Genomic DNA, 21,902 nt, shown 5'->3' on the forward strand with positions numbered 1-21,902 from the left:
TGTATACATTCTTTGCCTATACAGTATGTCACAGGGAAAGGACGAAAAAAAAGTAAAGAAAAGTACACAGAACATTACTAAGGAGGTGAAAAAAAATCACCTGGGCCATCGGCTCCTGCTGCCTGTGTACAGCAAACTGTGTTCTGGCATTTAATCAAAATAGATTTGAGTGCAGTGAACAGCAGGTTATTTGGAATGGGAGACCAGAAGTAGAAGAAGGCACAAAGGGATGCTTCAGAAGAGCCCATGCCAAGGAAAAATTGTGCATCTAAAACAGTTTATCAATGACAGTATGAACAGGTCAGGTCCTCTTTCTCCGGATTGTGCCCTGGGCCAGTGTAATAACTGGATGGGGGTACACTACAAATACCCAACCTATGAACTTATGAACCTAGGATCAGGTACATCATGTGTAACAGTAATCTATATCTGGGATTCCTCCTTCTCTATAGCCTCGGTTAGTGCCATAACCTGTATTAGAGACTTGGCTGCCACCTTTGTACAGGCCAGTGCCGTTGGAGGGGAAAATAGTTTGAATGATGTAATCTTCACGTAGAGGTTTAGGCTGCAGTGGCGGGCATGCAGCCATAGGTGTCATCTGGAGTCCAGGCCCTCTGATCTCCAGGATTGTGGTGTCCTTCTTGGTGCCTGATTCAATGTAGTCATCATAGGTTTTGCTTTTCCGGGTGCTGCTGCGTTTGTAGTGGTCACGGGAGGACAAGTGTCCCGTCCTATGGCCATACCAGCACAAGATGGCAACTATAAAAGCCAAGGAGACAATGGCTGTGGCCCCACCGATGATCCCTGCAAGGGGCAACGTCGACATCTGTTGTGAATTTTGGTCCTCTGACTGGTTTCCGTCCGCGGAACCGAGCTCTGATGTCTCAGCTTTAGCACACACCAGAGCCTCGTCGTATTCAGGGTCTCCAGACATGGTCCTGCCTTTGTTCCCAGAACTTGCGGGCAGGGGCACCATGCAGATGATGTAGCTGGAGTGAGGGTGCAGGGAGGTGAGCAGGTACTCTCGGCGGTCGCCTCTTACCAGCGTTTCTGTGATGGAGCCCATGGCGTTGCTGGTACCCAGTCGAAGCCAACTGAGCCTGAAAGATGAGGTGGGTTGTGCGACACTCCAGGTAATCCGAATGCTGTCGTGAGAGAGCGGCTTCACGTTGATCGCCATGTTCTTCCCGACGCCGCTGCTCCCCAAGGTGTAGTCCAGGCCGGAGTCAGGGATCCCGAGGCCAGGTCTCTTGGAGCGGAGGGTAAAGAGCGAGCCCTGTGGAGGGGAGAGGGTAGTTGAGCTGTCTGCTGACCCAGCACCTCCACCCACTCGGTCTCTGTTCCCCGCTGTCCGTACCACCTCACACTCCTCCATCTGGCTCGCCAGATCTTTCAAAGCCATGTCTCGTACCTTCTCAGGCCCATGGCAGGTGAGCCCCCGAACGGTGATGGCATTGCCTCGAGCGTGCAGCCAGTCGTAGAGCCAGCGCAGATTGCAGCCGCAGTGCCAGGCGTTGCCCCGCACCAACAGCTGTCCAAGACTGTCCAGGTCTCGGAACAGCCCGCGGGGGAGGGTGGTAAGGTTGTTGCCCGACAGATCCAGCCGCTGCAGCCTGCGCATGCCATCCAGTGACGCGCGTGGCATGTGGGTGAGGTCATTGTCCTGCAAGGACAGACGCTGCAGGTGGGCAGTGGGGAGGTTTACAGGTGGAGTCTGGAGAGAATTGCGCACAAGGGACAGCTCGGTCAGGTTGGAGAGGCGGGAGAAAGTGTCGTCTGCGATGCGCTGGTTGGCCAGGAGGTTCCCGTCCAGGACGAGACTTCGGAGTGAGGAGAGGCCGCGGAAGGCATGGGTAGGGATGGTGGAGATACGATTGTCGTCAAGGCGGAGCTCCTCCAGTGAGGCGGGTAGTCCCGAGGGTATGCTGGACAGGTGGTTGCGTGAGAGGAAGAGCAGGCGGAGGCGAGGGTTGTCCACAAACGCATGGTCCTCGATGCTGACGGTGGAAATAGAGTTGTCGTCCAAGTGGAGTTTCTCCAGCAGCGGCATTCGGGCCAGGGCGGTACGGGGAATGGTGCGGATGTTGTTGTCCTGCAAATGCAGTTCTCTGAGTGAGGGCGGAAGGTGTCTGGGGAACTCGTCCAGCTCGTTGTCATAGAGGTAGACCACATGGACAGCAAGGTGGTGCTCCAAGGAGGTGGGCAGGCCTGGGTTGTTGATGTGGTTATTTTGCAGGTAGAGGACCGAGGCAGATGATGGAAGGGGCGGGATGGAGCTCAGGCCACGGTCGTTACAGTAGATGAAGTCCTCATCACACCTGCACACCGAGGGACAGGCAACATCCCCGATGTATCCTTGTAGCGTGGCCGTGGCCAACAGCAGTATGTGGGCCCACAGTGTCAATCGAAAGGAAAACAGGCAGAGCCAAGACCTCCTTTCAAGCACAACCACAGGTGCCATGATGATGATGAAGAAAAACTACTGGTCCTTCTTTTATGGGTCCCCTTCCAACCTTTAAATCTGAACGAGGAGCTGAAATCCTGGCACCACCACCCTGAGAAGAAAAGAAAAGAAAGAGGTATTTGTAAAAGTTAGACTTTCAGCACGAGTGAACACAAGTGTACAGTCAAAATAGATCAGGTCATTATTCCGTCCTAAAATAAGGTTTTGCCCGAGTGCAGTTTCTCAATTTAACTTCAGCAGTTTCCAGAGAGAGGAGGAAAAGTGTTATTTTGGCGCTTGGAGATTAGATCTTTCGGAAAAGCTGACAACCCTGAACCTTCACACCCCACTTTCAAGTAGAGGGACAACAGGGACAAGAGTCTTGTGTGCTGTGATGTCTTTGAAAAAAATGCATTAATGCTTTCATCCTCGTAACGACCTCTACAAACTAGTAATCAAAGCTAAAAAGCTTCTCATGCTATTTATTGTCAACTCACAATGTTTTATGTTTTATTTTTTAAATACCAGTATCAATGTTTTATGTATAACTTTTTTGAATAATGGCAGTTAGGTTTCAATGCCTCAACTGAATAAAACATGATGCAGATCAACCTTATCTATCAATGCAGAGGCTCCGGGTATTTTAAAAGCCACTCTGTTATCTCACGGACACAAATTCATAAATGCTTCACCTTTGCTTTTTAATCATCAATCATTGTAGGTTTTATCTCTTTGCACAGCCACTAAAACTAAAGCAAACAAGGACATAATTCATGGTAAGCCGTGACCACCTTTACGTTTGTGCTTGAACATTTTACATACAGTATTTACAGTATGTGTATAATATACACTCTGTATATATGTGTGTGTATGTGTGTCACACACGCGCGCACACACACACACACACACACACACACACACACACACACACACGCACGCTGTCGCACGCTATCGCACATTATCCTGTGAAGAGCAGGTTGTTGCCGAAATCTTGTCTGGGTTAACAACCTCCCTCCTCCAGGATCTTGCATTAAAAAATACATTATCTCTTCATCAGACTTCCAACCTCAGCCTCTTTATATCTTAATATAACCCCAGGATTAATTTAACCTTTCAGCACGCTGGTGGAGATAATGTGAATGTCACTCTTATTATCGCCATTAATCAACTTGTCACGCATTATTGTTTCGCAGACTCAACTCATTTGCCTGGTCTTAACCTCTCCTTGTCTGTTTCAGATGTGTGTTGATGACCATTCCATGCTGCTGAAGTCAGCCTCATTTATAAAGGGTCCTTGTGCAGAAATTCTATGCCTGCAATCGAATTGAAGCAAATGCAATTTAACATCAACCTGTGTATTCGGAAAAATAGAAAGAATAACAGATCTACAAGCTCACAATGTGTTGCACTGCATTATTAAAGCATAAAAACCTTTACCATTAGTAAAAGATAAACATAAATTGTGTGTGTGTGTGTGTGTGTGTGTGTGTGTGTGTGTGTAGGGAGGGCTTAACTGTAAAATTCATAACTTTCATGTTCTGCACAGAAATTGAACTTGTGTGCTCTGTGCGAGTGCCGACATTTTGACTGTTTGTTGACGGCCAGTTATTTGAATTTCATACAACAACCACTTAAAATAACAGTTCATTCACTAAAATGTTTTAAGAGGTTCTTGCAGTACATAGTTTTTAAATGTTGGTTTATAAAGAAATTGCATTCTATATCTACATGCTACAGATTTAATCTTATGTATTTTTTGCATGGATATGAGTGTGAATTAATGTGTGCAGTCTGTGCAAAGCAGAGAATATGTGGGTATGAAGGAGGCCTATAGAGATCAGGGGGCTCATCCAATGAGTCTGTCAGACATGGGGGTATCTGGGTCAGTCCTCTGAAAGGTGGATGAAAGTATAAAGTGAGACTGATGTGTTTCAGGGGGCCAGGTTTGGATTAGTGGGTCATATCAAGGTGTGATTCTTGGATTAAGCAGGTGTTAGAAAGAACGACAGATAGATTAACTTTGAGCGTATTTTAGGCTCCTTTTTATTTGCACCATGGCTACTCATCCGAGTGGCTTCAAAACCAACGGCACTACTGCTGCACTTCACTGCATCCCTACACAATAGATTCCTCCATGTTGATTTGACTTTGAGAGTCAGTGCATACATGCATTCATACTAATCAATAATAACTGAATGCACCCAGAAGCAGAATGGTTCATCTGTTGTTAGTTGTTAGAAACTATAAGTCAGGTTTTGCCTGGAGAGATTTAACACCTTGTTTTCAAACTATCAGAATTAGCCATTCTTGTCATTTCTGTATGTTTTATTATTATTATTATTATTATTATTATTATTATTATTATTATTATTATTATTATTATTATTATTATTATTATTATTATTATGTGATGTTTTCACTTTATACCTGGCGGGCGGCGGTGGCTCAGGGGTAGAGTGCCTGGATGGCAACCGTTGTTCAGCCTGAACGCTGGCTTTGAGTTAATTAAATGAAGAGCATTCAGCGCACCGCACCTGTGTGCAATCCACCAAACTAAATTTAAAGTTGCAATCCGTAAGTTTCATGTCGTACAAGGCATTTTAACCCTGTCATTTTAGATTTGCAACATTCGTGCAAATCTTTGAAAGATTATTAACTAAAGCGAACATTTCTAACTCAAATGTTTGCTTCAGGAGGTCCCTGCCTGGAACCAAATATTTTGAGATGGGGGTCGACGGCCAAATACATGTCATTTTGGGGGTCCTTGAGATATAAAAGAAAAATAACCACTGGCATAGAAACACAAGTTTTTCAGAAAATAATTAGGATTTAGAAGACATTTGTAGAATCGGCCTCAGGTCTTAATGTGTTAAATCAAATATTGCATGTTGAAGACCAACTTGCGCTGTCCTAAGTGTCCTTCCCAACAACATGGTTTACATTTCAATGGAAGAATAGGGAGTCCAGTGACTGCAGTCCCACTCCAACCAATGGAAGAATAGGGAGTCCAGTCCCCCTCCAACCAATGGAAGAATAGGGAGTCCAGTCCCCCTCCAACCAATGGAAGAATAGGGAGTCCAGTCCCCCTCCAACCAATGGAAGAATAGGGAGTCCAGTCCCCCTCCAACCAATGGAAGAATAGGGAGTCCAGTCCCCCTCCAACCAATGGAAGAATAGGGAGTCCAGTCCCCCTCCAACCAATGGAAGAATAGGGAGTCCAGTCCCCCTCCAACCAATGGAAGAATAGGGAGTCCAGTCCCCCTCCAACCAATGGAAGAATAGGGAGTCCAGTCCCCCTCCAACCAATGGAAAAAAAGGGAGTTCAGTCTCCCTACAATTTGATAAAAAAAAAAAAAGAAGTTCAGGATTGCAGCCTTAATTACATAATACTGCATACACTGTAGTGCAATCCACTCCACAAACCAGTTCTTGCCCACTGGGTGTACTGTTTTATTTGTATAATCTTTATTCTCCTTAAAGCCATCAAAACTTTCAAGGAAGTTGCAGAAGGCTGGTGATATAATTTTTCCTTTTACAGTATGCATTCAATTAAGGATTTTATGCATTATTAATGCAGCACTGAGGCAGGAGACATGCACTCTGAGATACTTCTACAATGACTATTACACTGTGCTGCATATTGCATACAAATCCATAGTGACAACATGTGTGTGTGTGTGTGTGTGTGTGTGCGTGTGTGTGTGTGTGTGTGTGTGTGTGTGCGTGTCGTGTGTGTGTGTGTGTGTGTGTGTGTGTGTGTGCGCGTGCGTGCGTGTGTGTGTGCGTGTGCGCCTGGAAAGTATATGCGTGCGTGCGTGTGCATGTGTCTTCCCAAGTGCGATCAAATTGCAAACATTGTCTCTAATAGCCCACATATATGGCTGCTACAGTTATCTGTATTCAAAGGGACCCAACACATGAGGCAGCGGATGGGGGTACGGGGCTGGGCAGGGGGTGGGGGGGTGCGTGGAAATGGGCTAGCCAGACAGACAGCCGCCTCAGGCAAAGCACGGCACACACAACAGCTCTACACTGTCCAATACTGGAACCCAAGCAAGGAAGAACTGGATCAATTTACATGGATAGATAGAGACAGATTAGGGGGGAGGGGGAGAGGGGGAGGGGGAGAGAGAGAGAGAGAGAGAGAGAGATGGGAACACATTGACTGTTGCCTCCCTCAAAAAAGGATCCTCCACATAAAGATAAGAAACCAGATTCAGGGATGACCAGACACCAGAGAGGGTGCCAATATATCAGGAAATCCACTTTACTGTCAGTAGCGAGGGGATAATTGTGGCACCCGGCTTATCTTACATGCCATGTCTACGAATGTTATTACAGACGTGCTGTAGGCACTGGGAGACGAGGTCAGGGTGATGCAAAACAGAGAAGACCACGATGGAAATAAATGGATGGCTCTGAGATGAAAACCAAAACAAATAGAAAAGCCCGGAATACCATGCCCTATTTACCCCCTTTTTCACCATTGTACACAGGGACTGAATTGATGTCTTGTTTGGGTACACACTCTTTCAGGTCAGTAACTGAAAGAGACTGTACAGGCCGTAATGTGCTTTTCATGCCAGCAAATTATAGAGAATGTGTTCAACTTCAATCCCCAACACAATCCAAAACAGAGGACAGTCTATTATTCATTAAAAAAAGAAAAACGTATAAAAGAAAACTACAAAGCACAGGAATGTCACAATTCAAAATGTATTAAAACACTCTCAATCACGTTCTGTAAAGTGAAAATGTGAAAATAACCCCCAAAGAATCCCTGATCTCTGTATCTGTATTTTGTTGATGCAATGTTATTTTCAGCCAAATTAACCAGCCATTGCAAATGGTGAAATATGTATTTCCAGATACATATCATTTGATGCATTTGTGCACATTCTGCACTAAATAAATAAATGTAAATCTGTTTTAAAATAATCTACCGTATGGAAAACTGTAACAGAGAGTGGGTACACTGGCAAGTTTTGAGATTAGATATTTGCATGTATGTGTTTAATCACTTGAGCTCTACTTTTTGAAACATTGTGGTCAAAAAATGTGAATGTTTTTTAACAGATTTCTTTTGCCTATAATGATTAAGCCCTAAAGGGATTTCCAGATTGAAAGTGGTTAAGTGCGTGAGTGTGTGAGTGTGTGTGGCATGTGTGTGTGTGTGTGTGCTCTTGTATGCAGGTCACGAGGCATTCAGGTTAAGTGACGTGACATCGAGCTCCATAGCACTAACATGCTCCGCCTGGGATTTCTACACAGCATCTGTCTTGTCATTTATCTATTTGCCCATCCCCTCTGTTGCTGTTACACTGTAATGTCCCCAGTGTCAATTTAACTCTGAATGTCTGAACATTGACCTTACGGGTCCATTTTGTCACATTCTCAGAGACATAAACTGACACTCGGGCTTTTAGAATTGAAGGCTCTGGGATTTTTATTATTTATTTATTTGCTCCATGTCTCTGCCACAAGAATCCCAGATAAAAATTAAATCCCCACGTCCCCAAGTATTAATGTTGGAAGCCTAAAGGCTTCTGGCCTCAACATTCAGCAACACTGAGCATAAAGGTGGAAATAAACAAACACATGACATGAATATATGAATATGAATCCATACTATAGAGTAGGTGTCTGATGTGAGTGGGTGGGTTACTTAAAAACGGTAGGCAATCTGTTACAAATGACTGACCTACTGTAACTAAGAGATTCGACTCCATGCTGTAATGTATTATTCACCATTATCTCCTAATTAAAATGGTGACACATTATTTCATGTTTTGTACAATCATGTTTTCATCATAATAAATGCATGCACTCATTAAGATGGGTTGCGTTGGGACAGATAACAGCGAGACAAAAAACAAAAAACAAACAAACAAACAAAGCCAAGGTCCCACATGGGACTCACACTCTGATGAATTAAGGTGTATCAGTGTAGTTTCAAGTGTGCAGATGTTTCCCACTTCAACTCATCTCAACCTCGCAGGCAAAATATTTAGTTCCCCCTTCATAACTTTTTTTTTCCAGGTAAGATTGAATGGTAACTATTTATTTAATATAATAGGAGTGGAGAAAGACAGGAACTGAGGGCAAAGAGGGTGAAAGACATGAAAGACCACACATGGCTTCGACTGGAATCGAAATGATTATATTTCCACCACATTATAATCAGAATATTGAAATGCAGAATATTTATTTTAAATTGTTTTCTAGTGCTGCAATGCCCTAATAGCTCTTTTCCATGTGTACCATACTGTCTGACCAACCATGACAATTTGACCACACTATCTGCGGTTTTGTTGTTTGATGTGATTAAAAAATGAAAAACATTTATGGAAGATGTATTGTGTTGTGACACTACGCTCCCTTGTCTTCGGTGGATTTGATGCACAAAACACCATCCTGACTCCATCAGCCTGACAGAGTTGTTATGCAAATATAAAAGTTGTTCTGGGAAATGCAATATACCTGAGTGAACTGTCAGTATTCCAACCAAAAAACTAAATCTAAAGCAAAACAATAGTCTGGTAGGAATGAATGCTCAAAACTCTTCATGTGAAATGAAAGCTCAAAACGCTTCTCCAAGTTGCTGGCCAAATGACTACATCAAACAGTCCAATCATCTCAGAACTCTTGTCTTACATCAATGGATTTGGAAAATGCATTTAAATATGCCAATTTAGTGTACTTTTTACAGGAAATCTAGGGGGTTGCACATTGTCCAATATTTGCAAGTGCTCTCTGCTATATTAATGCAGTGCTGGTGAACTCAGAGAGTGTAAAAAAATAGACCCGAATGGACACACATTTTGCTGTGTACTGTATTCGGGATAAACAAAGATGACAGATGACCCAGATGACACAATGTCCTCCTCCCGTCTTAAGTGGTTTTATAGTCTGATGTATATTTTCTTTGTGCGATAGTATCGCTCAGTGAAAATGAAACACTATTAACGTCATATACGACAGTATAATTTAACTGTATGCCACTGTCTGACAACCCACTGTTGGGTCACGCAGCTCACGCTCCAAACACTGATGTAGGCTTCTTCATTTCTTCTACTTAAGAGGTTGCTTAAGCTTCAAGCCTTTTAAGAGTCTAGTTTTAAGGGCGGTCATTATGACATGATTGATGGTCACTAGCGATGCCAAACAACAACAACAAGGCTGATATGCTTGAAGGAGGAACATTTATCGCGCTTTATAATGCAGGACTTGGTCATCCGACAAGGTGAAGGGGGGTCTGGGGGATTTACAGGCCTCACAAACAGAAGTGCAGCGTGCCTTCGGCAATCAGACATCTCTCCGCTATGCCAATTTATGCTCGGTCGTATGACGATGTCACATGCTGAAAATAGCTGATATACAAGCTGACAATACGGTGCAGTTGCGACGCGTTGTGAGCTTATATAGGCTATTTTCGGCCAGCAACAGCGCCGTACATACACCTAAGTATAAATTAGGATTTAGGATGACAGGGAGATGATGGTGATGCAATAGCTCATCCTGTAGGTTACAGAAGCAGTCTTTTCACTGGACGGTTCCTGATTTCATATCCTGACTGGCTGAGAATATCTGTGTGGGTGGTGTTGGGGAGGGGTGATAAATGCTCTCCCCTCCCTTAACGGCTATCATCAAGGTGCCCTTGACCTGAACACTTAATCCCCAATTGGTCTAGATGAGCTATTTAGCGGCCAGCAGACTGCTGTTGCTCTGGGACCGATCCCTGCTGTGGACGTGTGTGACTGACTGGTCAGCAGAACACTGCTCAAAAACTATCTGCAATTTTCAACTTTTCCCGGATAAATAAAAGGTTAAACACGTACTGCCTCATTCGCCTGAGACACCTTCACAGTCCAAACTCAAGTCACACACACAGAGATGTGTGCTGTATATGCAATGGTTCTTCATCTTGTTCACAGCACTCTGCACACTCATCAAGTGTGACCGTGAAACTCATTTGGAATCGACATTCGCCACTGAATCGATGGGAATCTTTTAACTGCTCCTGCCTGTGTGCTAAAGAGAAAACACATGCTAACATAAGTACTTTGAATGTCTTTCTGTTTTATTTAGGTGATCAGCAGAGATACATCATACAGCCTAAGACATGAGCCACATACAAGACGAGGCTGTTATGATTATAGTCACCAATGGTTAGGCCTCCAGTCCGGAGAGGCCCACACATTTAGCCTGACAGATCTCCAGAATACAGATAACTGTCATTGTTGTTGCATGATCCAGAAAGCCCACACTGGCTTATCCAGGGCCAACACCAGAATGTGTTTTAAGCTTGAATATAATTGTCAATGGAAATCTTGCATGTCGAAAACCATTACAAAGGGGGGGGGGGGGGGGGGGGGGGAATTACCTGCATTGAAATGGATCCAATGTAGAATGTTATTTAATATCTCTTGTTAAGACCTTTCATTGGTTAAATATTTACATTAAACTCACAGACAGATATATCCTCTTTCAGGCTGGTGTCCCTATTTTGGGCGTGTCAAAGAATATATTAAAAAAAAGAAAATAGAAATAAATAGCTGATCTACAAGCTCACAATACATCGCAATGCATTTAATGTATAGTTATTTTCCCCACGATTGCGTACCACAACAAAGTATCATAAGTATCAAGTGTCATACAACAAAGTATTAATATATATCAGTATATCATATATATATATATCAGTTGGAGGTGTTGGATTTCTCTCTTCTAAAGCCAGCAACAATCTATTAGGTGTTGAGTCGATCTCCCCTAGGATTCTGGTCTTAAGAGTTGGAGGGGAATCCTAAAACAACCATGATATGTGTCTATAGTCCTCATAACTCGTCACCTGAAGACTTCTACACCACTCTGCGATCAACTATCGAGCAAGTTTCATCACACAACTTCCTCATCATTGCTGGTGACCTTAATGCCAAATTAGGCCCAGATTAAGTGAGATTCACCTTTAATAGTGAAACAAATCGCAATGGGGAACTTCTTGGAGGAGTTTAATCTCTTCAGCACCAACACCAGCTTCATGAAGCCCAAAGGATAACTTTGGACCTTTGAATATCCCTCAGGAGAGTGCACTCAGATTGACTATCTCATCTGTCGTAAAAAGTGGAGAAACAGTATTTGAGATTCCAGATCCTACTCGAGTTTCAGTTCTGTTGGTTCCGACCATAGAGTTGTTTCTGTTACTGTAAAACTCAGTCTGAGATCCTCCAAACCTTCTGAGCCACACCCTATGAAGACAAATGATTGGTAAGAGGTCTCTTGTAATCAAGACCTTGCAACGAGTCTCACTCAAATTCCAGTCACTCTCATCTGTTGATATTGACGCAGATAATGTAGAAGATGTGTATGACTGTCTGATGAAATCGACTGAGGAGGTAGCCTTAGCGATGCTTCCCAAAAAGAAGGGTAGAGGCAAAAGTAAATCTAGTACCTCCCCCTTAGTTTCCGAGGCAAGAACACATCTTAAGTCAGTCTCTCAAGACTACCACAAATCACCATCACAAGCCAAGAAAATCCAACTAATAATGGCTAAAAAGGCACTTGACGACGCTTACCTAGATGTTGAGGTGAACTTTATAAATGGCAAAATCGACCATCTCTCAGAGCAACACACCAGCAAGAAGCACCATTTAGCATGGAAAACAATCAAAGAGCTGTCGGGCAAGAATTCAAACTCCACCATCCGAATCAAAGGAGGGTCAGCCAAAAAGCGTATGGAAAACTGGTCTAACCATTTTAAAGACGTGGAGACGGCCATATATGGTGGCGTGATGTGTCACGAGGCGTGATGTCATGAGGCATGACCATATATGGAGGCATGATGTCACGAGGCGTGACCATATATGGAGGCGTGATGTCACGAGGCGTGACCATATATGGAGGCATGATGTCACGAGGCTTGACCATATACAGTATGGAGGTGTGACCGACCGACCGACAGGAACTGCAGGTTTTCATAGTAAACTGCGACCTACAGTCGCAACAATACTATATGTCACATTTTTCAGCGGACAGTCAACTGATTTTTATGGCGTTCGCCTTTATTTTATATTTTAGAGGGACAGACAGTAGGCTGACAGGAAATGGGGAGAGAGATGGGGGGGGTGACATGCAGTAAGGGCCGTCTGGATCGGGAGTCGAACCCGTGGCACACTGCCAGACTTGGGCTACCGGCCAAGGTGCCTGGACCGCTGAGCCATGGCCCAGGCCAGATATTTGTTTTACGTATTAGTATAAGTAGTCAGTAGTCATAAGTCATAAGTAGTATAAGTATGTCAGTAGAATATTTTCATCATTCATTTCTTTAAACAAGCTTCTATACAATAATTTGTTATAGAAATATCCATCCGTTTCTATATTCACTGTTGCAAATTCTACAGGTTCTTTATGAACATTCTCTTTCTTTGGTTTTATTCCAATCCATATAATTTTATCTTAATTTTTTATATTTCTGGAGAGCACATTCTATCTGTGCTTTTTAAAAGTGCCATATAATTAAAACGCTATATAAATAACGTTTATTATCATTATTATAGAGGTTCTTCACCAGCCGGCTCTAGGCCAGCTGCCAAACCAAATAGCCATATTTTTAAGATGGCTGTTCTAGAATGGAAAACAGATGAGACACGGCCAGAACATCAACAACGTTGTGAGAATTAAGTAGGGGTGTTCCAGTGCCTCCAGACTACCACCGAACTGCTTGTCCACGAGGCAAGGTTTTAATTTGAGAGTATGAGGAAAATTTCTCTATTTATCACTCTGTTACCAGCAGTCAGTATGCCATTTCGCACGGCTTGCCAAGTAAATATCACACCGTTACATCTGCAACTCCCCCAGTACATAAACATCCCCCTCTTGCTCTATTTTGCATTCCTCAACCTCTGCCTTCTCAAACTCTTTACTGAGTTCAAAATATGTGTGCTTAATTCAACTGTCAAGAGTTAAATTAACACTCTGGATTTCGCTGTGTACAAATAAAATGGCAGTTCACTGGGGGTGTTTTGGCACTACATCAGCAGCCTGCTACAGTACATCAAGTTTGTGCAATCTCCTTATCCACTATACATTTTCCCTTGCCTTATTATTGCGACCGAAGGTCTTACACTTATTATTATAAGTGTGTAGAATCTCAAACTATAGTAAACTCTGGAGCTCGATTCATACTTCCTCACACGATGGTGTCGCGAGTACACCTACAAGCTTGAAAGCGTCACATCGTGACATGTTGTGAGCTTGTAGGTCGGCTATTTCCGCTGCCCGACACCGTCGTGCCATGGAGCATAAATTAGGATTCATGTGTGACAGTGAGACAGAAATTAAGCATCAACAATCCCACTTCACTTCTTTTTAAATTACGTAAACAAGTTAATACAATATACATTGCAATTCACATCGCAAATGTAATATTCAGCAAAGAATTGGAGGCAGATATTTTATTAATATCATGCCGACTCAGCCATCACCATCAGCATAATGACAAAAAGAACCTCTCCCTCAGCATAATGACAAAATGAACCGGCCACCGGCTCCAATGAACCAGACACTGTATGTAAATGTCAGAAACCCACCTAGTGAATCAACCACTTTGGCCATCTTACTAAAGAGAAAAGAACACAAGGGTGTTTTTCTAGAGCAGTGATTCCCAAACTGTGGGGCGTAAGGATATTGCAAATAGGCCCGCAAATTATTGGCAAAACACTAAGATTTTTATTGTGCAACAAAACATTTCTTGGTATTTCTTCTATGAAAACATGACATTTTTTAATTCTAATACTGATAAATAGGAACTACTGTATGTTAGTTCCATTGATTCAAGCCGGCACACAATTGTTTAATTGATTATTAAAATAAACATGGTCTGAAAATCTGACCTTTTAACACGGCAGCTGTGGATAAAATGTTGTGGGCTTTCAAATCTTCTATTCTCAAATAGGCGATGTACTGTATATAGGATTAGGGTTAAAGTTTTAAACAGATTTCGATGCTATATTAAATACTTTTGCTGGGAGACCCCTGGATGCCCCTCATGGACCCCTGGGGGTCCCTGGAGAACACTACCAGAAAGGAGCCAATTGCCTCTTCTTTAATGGTCCACTGACATTGACGTTGCCCTGACTCAAATCTACTCTCCTGTGGGTCGCATAATGTGTGGGATGCTCACCTCATAAACCCATATATGCCTGGGGTTCAATCAATCTGAAGTCTTCCTCCTGTACCTCTCCTACATAAGTCTCTCTCTCAGCTTCTAGATACTCGAAAGAAAAAAGGGGGAAAAAACTGCCTGCTCTCCTTAAGAAACAACCTGAAATGTATAATGTAAATATATTTTAGTAGCAGGGATGGAGAAAAAGGGCTTAAAGTGGATGATGTTATTATAATCTCGAAAGTTGTAGATTTTATATTTAAGATCCCGGCTACAGGGTTAGAAATTACTTTATTTTTCTCAGAGGCTTTTTTACCTACATAATTGGTTTTCAGGGGCTTTTTTTGGGAGGGGGGGGAAATTACATTTTATAATAATGTTAAACATTCTTTAAGATCTTAGAGGCGGAAGTGGGGAATCGTGTTTACTTGTTATTTGCTTTAACAATAACAGTCATATCGTCGCTGTTGGGAGGATACCAGTTTTTGTGTGTTGTTTCGAAGATATTGAACCAATGACCAAGTATCAAAAAACGCTTCAGAAAAAAGCTCTTAACTCCATTGCAGCCTCAACCTGTCTGTGAATTAAAGCACCTAACTCCTCCCCCTCTCCCCTGCGTGCCACATACAGGCTGCTGCTGCAATCAGACATGGAGTGGAAGATAAATACACTTCTCTTTGCTAATTTACTGAAACTGCAACTCTGTCTCTGTGAATCCCAGTCTTTGCAGAAGTTATTGTAATATTTTATTTGAAGTCCTGCTTATTATTGTAGGCCTATATAATAATGAAAGCAGTGTCATGAAGGGCACCTACGGACGGCTGCAATTCTAAACTGGCCCCCGTAAAATCTGAATCCCCCCCCCACCCATTTTTCCCCCTCACTGTATGTAATGTTTATTTTCCCTTTTTACCTCCTCTATGATGAATTCCTGTTCTGTTCTTTGGCTATATAGAAGTGTCTATTTGTACGTCTCTAAATGTTTTGATGAATTGAACAAAGTGTAATGCTTTATTGGGTCGTCCACTCACAGTTAACAGTCTTTGTTAGTTGTGATTGAAATGTACTGTAAATCTGCAAACGTGTTGCGATGCATTGTGTGAGCTTGGAGATCCATTGTCAGCTGTTCTTATCAATGAAAGAAAATTATGGAGAACCTCCTAATTCCACTTGAGCTAAATTTGGGTAAAGTGGTGATAATATGCACACATGCAAGTAACTGACAATATACAAAGTCAGAATACCAACTTTGATGAAGCAGTATTGCTTTTTTCAATATAATGCTTTTTTCAATATAAGGCTTTTTCATTTCCTGAAGAATTTACATTTTGGACTTATAATAATATAAGTTAATATAATAATATAATAATAATAATATTGCATGTAAAAGTAGTCCCTTGATTTGGGTATGTTGTTGTGTTTCATTCGTCTAAAGACTAAACATGTGTGAGGATGTCTTGCTTGTTCACTTTTGCTTTCAACTTTGAGAGCTGCAAGCTTCTCCGGCAAACGGGAATAGGAACAGACTGTTCTCCTGACATACCAGTACCTAGTACTTCAAAGTGAAAGCCACACAATCAAACTGCTTCAGTTTGATTAGGGTCTGTTGTGAAGCAGTTTTAGGTAGTGCTTTCCACACGAACGGCTCTGGCTGTTAGCCGCACAAGTTTGTAAACAATATAAAACTTTCCTGCGTCCATATTGCGGTTATGTTAATTATGTATGTAGTCCAGACGAGAGCGGTAGAGCTCCGGACACCCAGAGAAAGCTGCGTGTATTGTAGGCTAAATGCATATGTGGCATTGTGGCATAATCATTCAGTAGGCATGCATGGGCATAATCAACTGTAGCTGATGTTTTTCTTTCTTTTCATTAAAAATCATTAACATTTTAATGATTTTACAAAAATCCTTCTCTCATATATCCTCTTCTGCCAGAAGTAGGCTAGAAAGTATAGGCCTACATTACTACATAAGCATGAGATTAATAGTTTGCAGATCTTAAAACTCACAACGAGGGGCGGCATGATGCATCGTGTATTTATGAGTTTGACTTTGGAGATTGAATATATATTCGCTGGTGCGCAACACCTTTGAATGTCAGATAATTGTTCGTTTAGATTGTGCTGCCTGTATCTTGTATTGCCTATATACTAATCTATTCTACACTACACCATTTAATAGTAACAATAATGTAGAAGATCATCCATTTTTTCTTGTCTTTCCAGATTGGTAATCACCATAATTTAGGCTATATCTGTTCTCCGAAAATAGCTCATCTACAAGCTCACTGCATGGCTGCAGATCGGCTATTTTTGGAGAAGAGATTTATAGACATTAGGCCTATTTGCAAATATAAAATAGCTGTGAGTGATACTAGAGCTCGAAAGCCTGGTGACGTGAGGTTAGTTTGGAGGGGGCGAGGGTACTATTGCGTCACCGTTTCAGCAAATAGGCGGCATTCTCTGTACACAAACTTTCCCACTCTGGAAGGTGGTTTAAAAATTAGCCGGTTAAAGGCTCATACATAGTCTGGTTTTACGGTGGTGGGGTGACCACCGAACTACAACATGACGTCACGAGCCGCGGTGAAGAGCAAACCACCGCCACCGCTCCAGCCCTTCTCTCTGTTTTTACTCACCACCGCTCAACGTTATTTCAGCTATGGTGGTCAGCTCACCACCGGAGCGGTGGTCACCTTACCACCGAAAATCCAGACTATGAATAGGCCTTTAGTCCCCCAAAACGCTGTGACAGAAAGGGCAGATCGGCTAAATACTTCCCCGGGTAACACAGAATATGTCCTCGTCTGGATACCCTCTTACTTTCTATCCATCTGTCTGTCGGACTGTCTTTTGACCAATTTAGCTGAAATTCTGAGGAATACGATCCCTCTTGGAGAGGACGTAGCCGAGTATGAGGCAGTGGTTTGTGTCCCAGCCCCAGTCTACGGTCTTGCTCAGCCCCTGAGCAACACACGTATCCTCAGATGCTCGCACAGGCACTGCCCCTGTACCTGATACTTAAATGCAGACATTAAATTACACTGTAACATATGCTGTCACTGATTATGACAGAGATATGACTGTGGAGTAAAGAGATTTGGCAGCTATCATCATGATTGAAATGAGTAAAAACAGGCCACGAGTCAGCAGGACCCTTTCTACATAATGAGATGGATTTTTGATTGATTGATTGATTGAAAATTGTATTAACAGATTGCAGAATAGGTACAGTTCAAGGAAGGTTTGGTGTTTTAGTAGGGCCTTGCTGGGATGTGGATCAGAAGGAGTTAAAAGCTAAATAATTTCCTGGTCCCATTACAGTTGGGCTATAAGCCATGTTGTACAAATCACGCTCAGTCCAAAAGTGATCAAAATTGCTGATAAAACCATTGCTGTACAAAAGATGACTGAAATGTTTACAACTGATGGACATAGTGGGAGTAGGACTGGATAGAAGACAATGCTTTGCCCAGGCTTTCAATGCCATTGACTCCATGTTGCGCTGGAACACCTGGTTCATTGTTTGTCTGGACAAAGATGTATTAATAACATGCAGACTCAGCCAACACCCTCAGCATAATCACACAATCAACCAGCAACCAGCCATTGGCCAAGGTCATTGTAGTTTTAAATGTTTCATTTGTTTTTATTTGTTTTATTCCGGCTTCATGTTTATCAAGTTTAGTTTAGATTCAAAAAGCTCAGAAAAACACAGAAAATGCATAGGAACATTTTCTCTGCGATTTTGTTTGTTTTAGTTTTGTGAATACACACAACAGTTTTAGTTATCATTCTATTGTTCTTTTATCTATTAACCGTGCAAACGGCTCCAATGAAAGACACTGACTGGAAATGCTAGATGCTTGCCTAGTGAATTGGCCATTTGGCCATTTGACTAAAGTGAACAGAACACAGGGATATGTCACACTTTACTTGAGCATGCAAATTCATACATTAACGCTTAAAGGTATATTCAGTGATTTCACTTAATTCAAATATCACCTATTTTTTTGTTTTGTTGTGATAATCCTCCCTACTATAGAGTGTGCTGGCCATATAAGGAGTTCCACCCTGTCCCCAGTTAACCCCTGGGGGTCAAAAAACCTTAGGTTTCGTTTTTGACTCTCTATCCTGATTGGACGAAAGGCTGGGTCCCACAGCCAAAAACGAAACCTAAGGTTTTTTGAGTGAAATCACTGAATATACCTTTAATTAATGATGAATAAATGATGAACTCATACATTAATTCATTCTGAATGTAACGTTGACTCATCATTAATTCTTGGTCCTCACCATTAACTAATGGTGAACTTAACCAAGTGTAATATGTCACTATAGTTAAGGATGTTATTCCACAGTTCCCAGGGTGAGTGTTCATAGACAGGTATAGTATTCTCTGAACGACCACCAGAGACCCACCCTCCTCGCTCCTCCGAAGAGCACTCATCCTGGGCATAGAAGTGGAACTGTGGAAAAATGCCCTTAACTAGTAATGATATATTACACTTGGTTAAGTCATAGCCCAGAAATTAATGATGTGTGATGTATGAATCCATCATTAATTAAGCATTAATTACATTTATAAATGTGCCCCCTCAAGTAAAGTGTGACCGAAAAAACTATACACATTTTCCAGTGTTGCTAGGATTTGATTTGAGATGTGTTTGTTCAGATAAAGATAGTTTCTCAAATCAGTTTGGCGAGCAGAATTTGTTCTGTTTATGTTAGAACAATTTCCCACTGTACTGTAGGTTGACTTAACACTGAGCGTATTTTTGTAATATGACAATCTGAATTAAGGCCGAATTTGTTGCAGTACATAAACTCAGACACTAGACGTAGCAGATTCAAAAGGCACTTCTGAATGTGGAAGACAGCAACAGAGAAACCATTAGGGACGACTCATTTCGCTACTGCCAAAACTTCAGTTACATCAGTGACACGTCTAACTAAGCCTGGCACTCGTGTGTTCATCTGCAAATAGCAGGACCAATAAATAACCCAACCTTGGGTCAATGGCCTGTGACAAGACTGTCCTCCCTTTTTTAAGCTGCCACTGACATCAAAAACGAGATTTTCCTGTTGATGGCATTATGTGTGGGATGCTCACCTCATAAAGCCATACTTTGCCTGGGGTTCAATCTCACTGAAGTCTTCCTCCTGTGCCTCTCCTACACAAGTCTCTCTCTCAGCTTCTCTCCTCAAACAAATAATAAATCAGGGGTGGGGTGTTACTGCCTGCATTCCCTAAGAAACGACCAGAATGTGCTTATGAATTTGCTTATGAAATAAAGTTGACACAGAAAACCTATCTTCTTTTTATCTACATGATCATTAGGGAGAATAATCCTTGAAATACATAATGCATGTCAAATAGACAAAGGCTTGCATTGTGATTCCCTCAATGCATGTGGAATGCGATTGGAATGCAAGATAGTTGCGGTACTCTAATTTAGAAGAAGTGGTTTGATAAATAATTGGCTGAGGGTCATTAGGTTTTATTTTAAAATATACTGTTCCACTACTACTGTACTAGTAGTATTACAAAAATTCAAGTTTCCTAACTTCCTGTATTGTATATTTAACATTCTATATTTGTATTTATTTATTTAGTTGTTCATTCATTCATTCATTTTACATCTTCCTGCCCAGGGACCGAAAATTTGCTGTAGCTTTCCTGGTCCAAACATTCTGTTGTGTATGGCCCCTGTTAAAGAAAGAAAGAAAAAATAAAAATCCTGTTGATTCAGGATACCCCACATTTACATAATCTACAGTACATACTTACTAGTGTACGAATTTAAAGCAGACCAATACATACACAAATCCTAAGTAAATATATCTAGCCTACTACAGTGAAATAATGAAAATAATTGCTAAACAATGGTCAGAATGAGCCTTTGCATCGTGATACTTTAATCTTTTCCAAAGGAGCGTGGTTTTAGAGAGTTTTGTAGGCTGCCAAAGAAGGCGATACATGTGTAAGTGCTGGAGATAATGGATCAAATTCCAATTGAGAGTACATTTGGGCCTACAGGCAAAAATCTTTAACACTCAACCACTGACAGACACGGTAGCCTCCATTATCTGTTGAGGTCATGACCCAGCTCATGACATGTTGTATCTGCCATGAAGCTGTACTGAACTGTTCATTCATAGTACTTAAGTAAAACAATCTTGTATTTTTTTTATTATTATTATTAGTGTGGTTGCCAGACTATTGTTATTGTAAATGAGGATACTTTGGCACACTACTTACTGCTTGTAAGATCCGTTGTATAGTTTAATTGATATTAATTAATTAGTTCTCCATAGACTTATAATGGGGAAATCGAAGACTAAATGTAAGTATTTTTTTCCCTTGGAGACCGTAAGCTCCATATTTACAAGACTTGGGGGGAGGTTCATAAAAATTATGAAAATGAATTGAAAAGGAATTACATCACTCGGCTCATTACGTTTTCCCCTATAACTCTTGAACCGTAAATCGTAAAATCTAAATTTCCTTTTCCATGGATTCCTTGGGTCATGATGCATTTCCACATATAGGCCACGCCCAGTCTCGTCAGGAAAATATTTTGAATTTTCTCCAAAACACACTTTTGGCTCCTCCTCCTACAGATTTTGTCCAAATCGGCACACATGATCTCCGGACCTATCCGATTAAAACACCAACTGCAGAATTTTGGTAGTGCGTATCGTTCGGCCGTAATCGTTGTCCAAAGATAGTAGGAGGGGCCTATTTTGCAAAAAAATGCCATGGATCACGAATGGAATGTCCAATCCATCCCAAATTTGTATCACATGTCGCAGGTGGTTCAATCAACCAAGTTCCAAAAGCAATTCCATTTTCATCCATAGGGGGTGCAGCAAATGCGAGAAATTTAACCGTTTGTCGCAAAAACATGATTTTTGGGGGATGATTGGCTGGCAACATTAGTGGGAGGGGCCTACAGTATGTAAGCAACTGCGGCAACCACACTTTTCTAGCTGAGCAGTGGGCAGCCACTCGGCTCCTGGGAACCAAGGCTTGCATGTTGGTAAGTCCTTAACATGCATTGTCTATTGGTGTGGAAAGAAACATGCAGTTAACATGCAAACTCCATACAGAAAGAGAAAGACCCCAGTGGAGTTCAAAGCCAGGTTCTTCTCTCTGCTCTCTCTCTCTCTCTCCACACACGCCCGCACCCCCCCCCCCCCCCCCCCCCAGTGGCGGATCTACTAAAAGCAAGAGCAGGCAGCCGCCTCCCATGGCTACGTTTCTGCCTCCCCTCGAGAACAGTTTATTTAAAATG

General features: G+C 42.0%; 1 protein-coding gene across 1 annotated transcript in view; it reads right to left on the bottom strand.

The window, feature by feature from the left end:
- Positions 1–334: 334 nt before the first annotated feature.
- Positions 335–21,902, bottom strand: part of flrt1a (fibronectin leucine rich transmembrane protein 1a) — an 85,111-nt gene continuing 63,543 nt past the window's right edge. Inside the window, exon 3 of the mRNA XM_083779960.1 lies at positions 335–2,555. Within this exon, the coding sequence (XP_083636086.1) occupies positions 407–2,461 (2,055 nt within the window). The 5' untranslated portion in view covers positions 2,462–2,555 and the 3' untranslated portion in view covers positions 335–406. The remainder of the gene's footprint in view (positions 2,556–21,902) is intronic.

This window comes from Protomyctophum parallelum (genome assembly GCF_964188405.1).
Source record: "Protomyctophum parallelum genome assembly, chromosome: 1".
Lineage (NCBI taxonomy): Eukaryota > Metazoa > Chordata > Actinopteri > Myctophiformes > Myctophidae > Protomyctophum > Protomyctophum parallelum.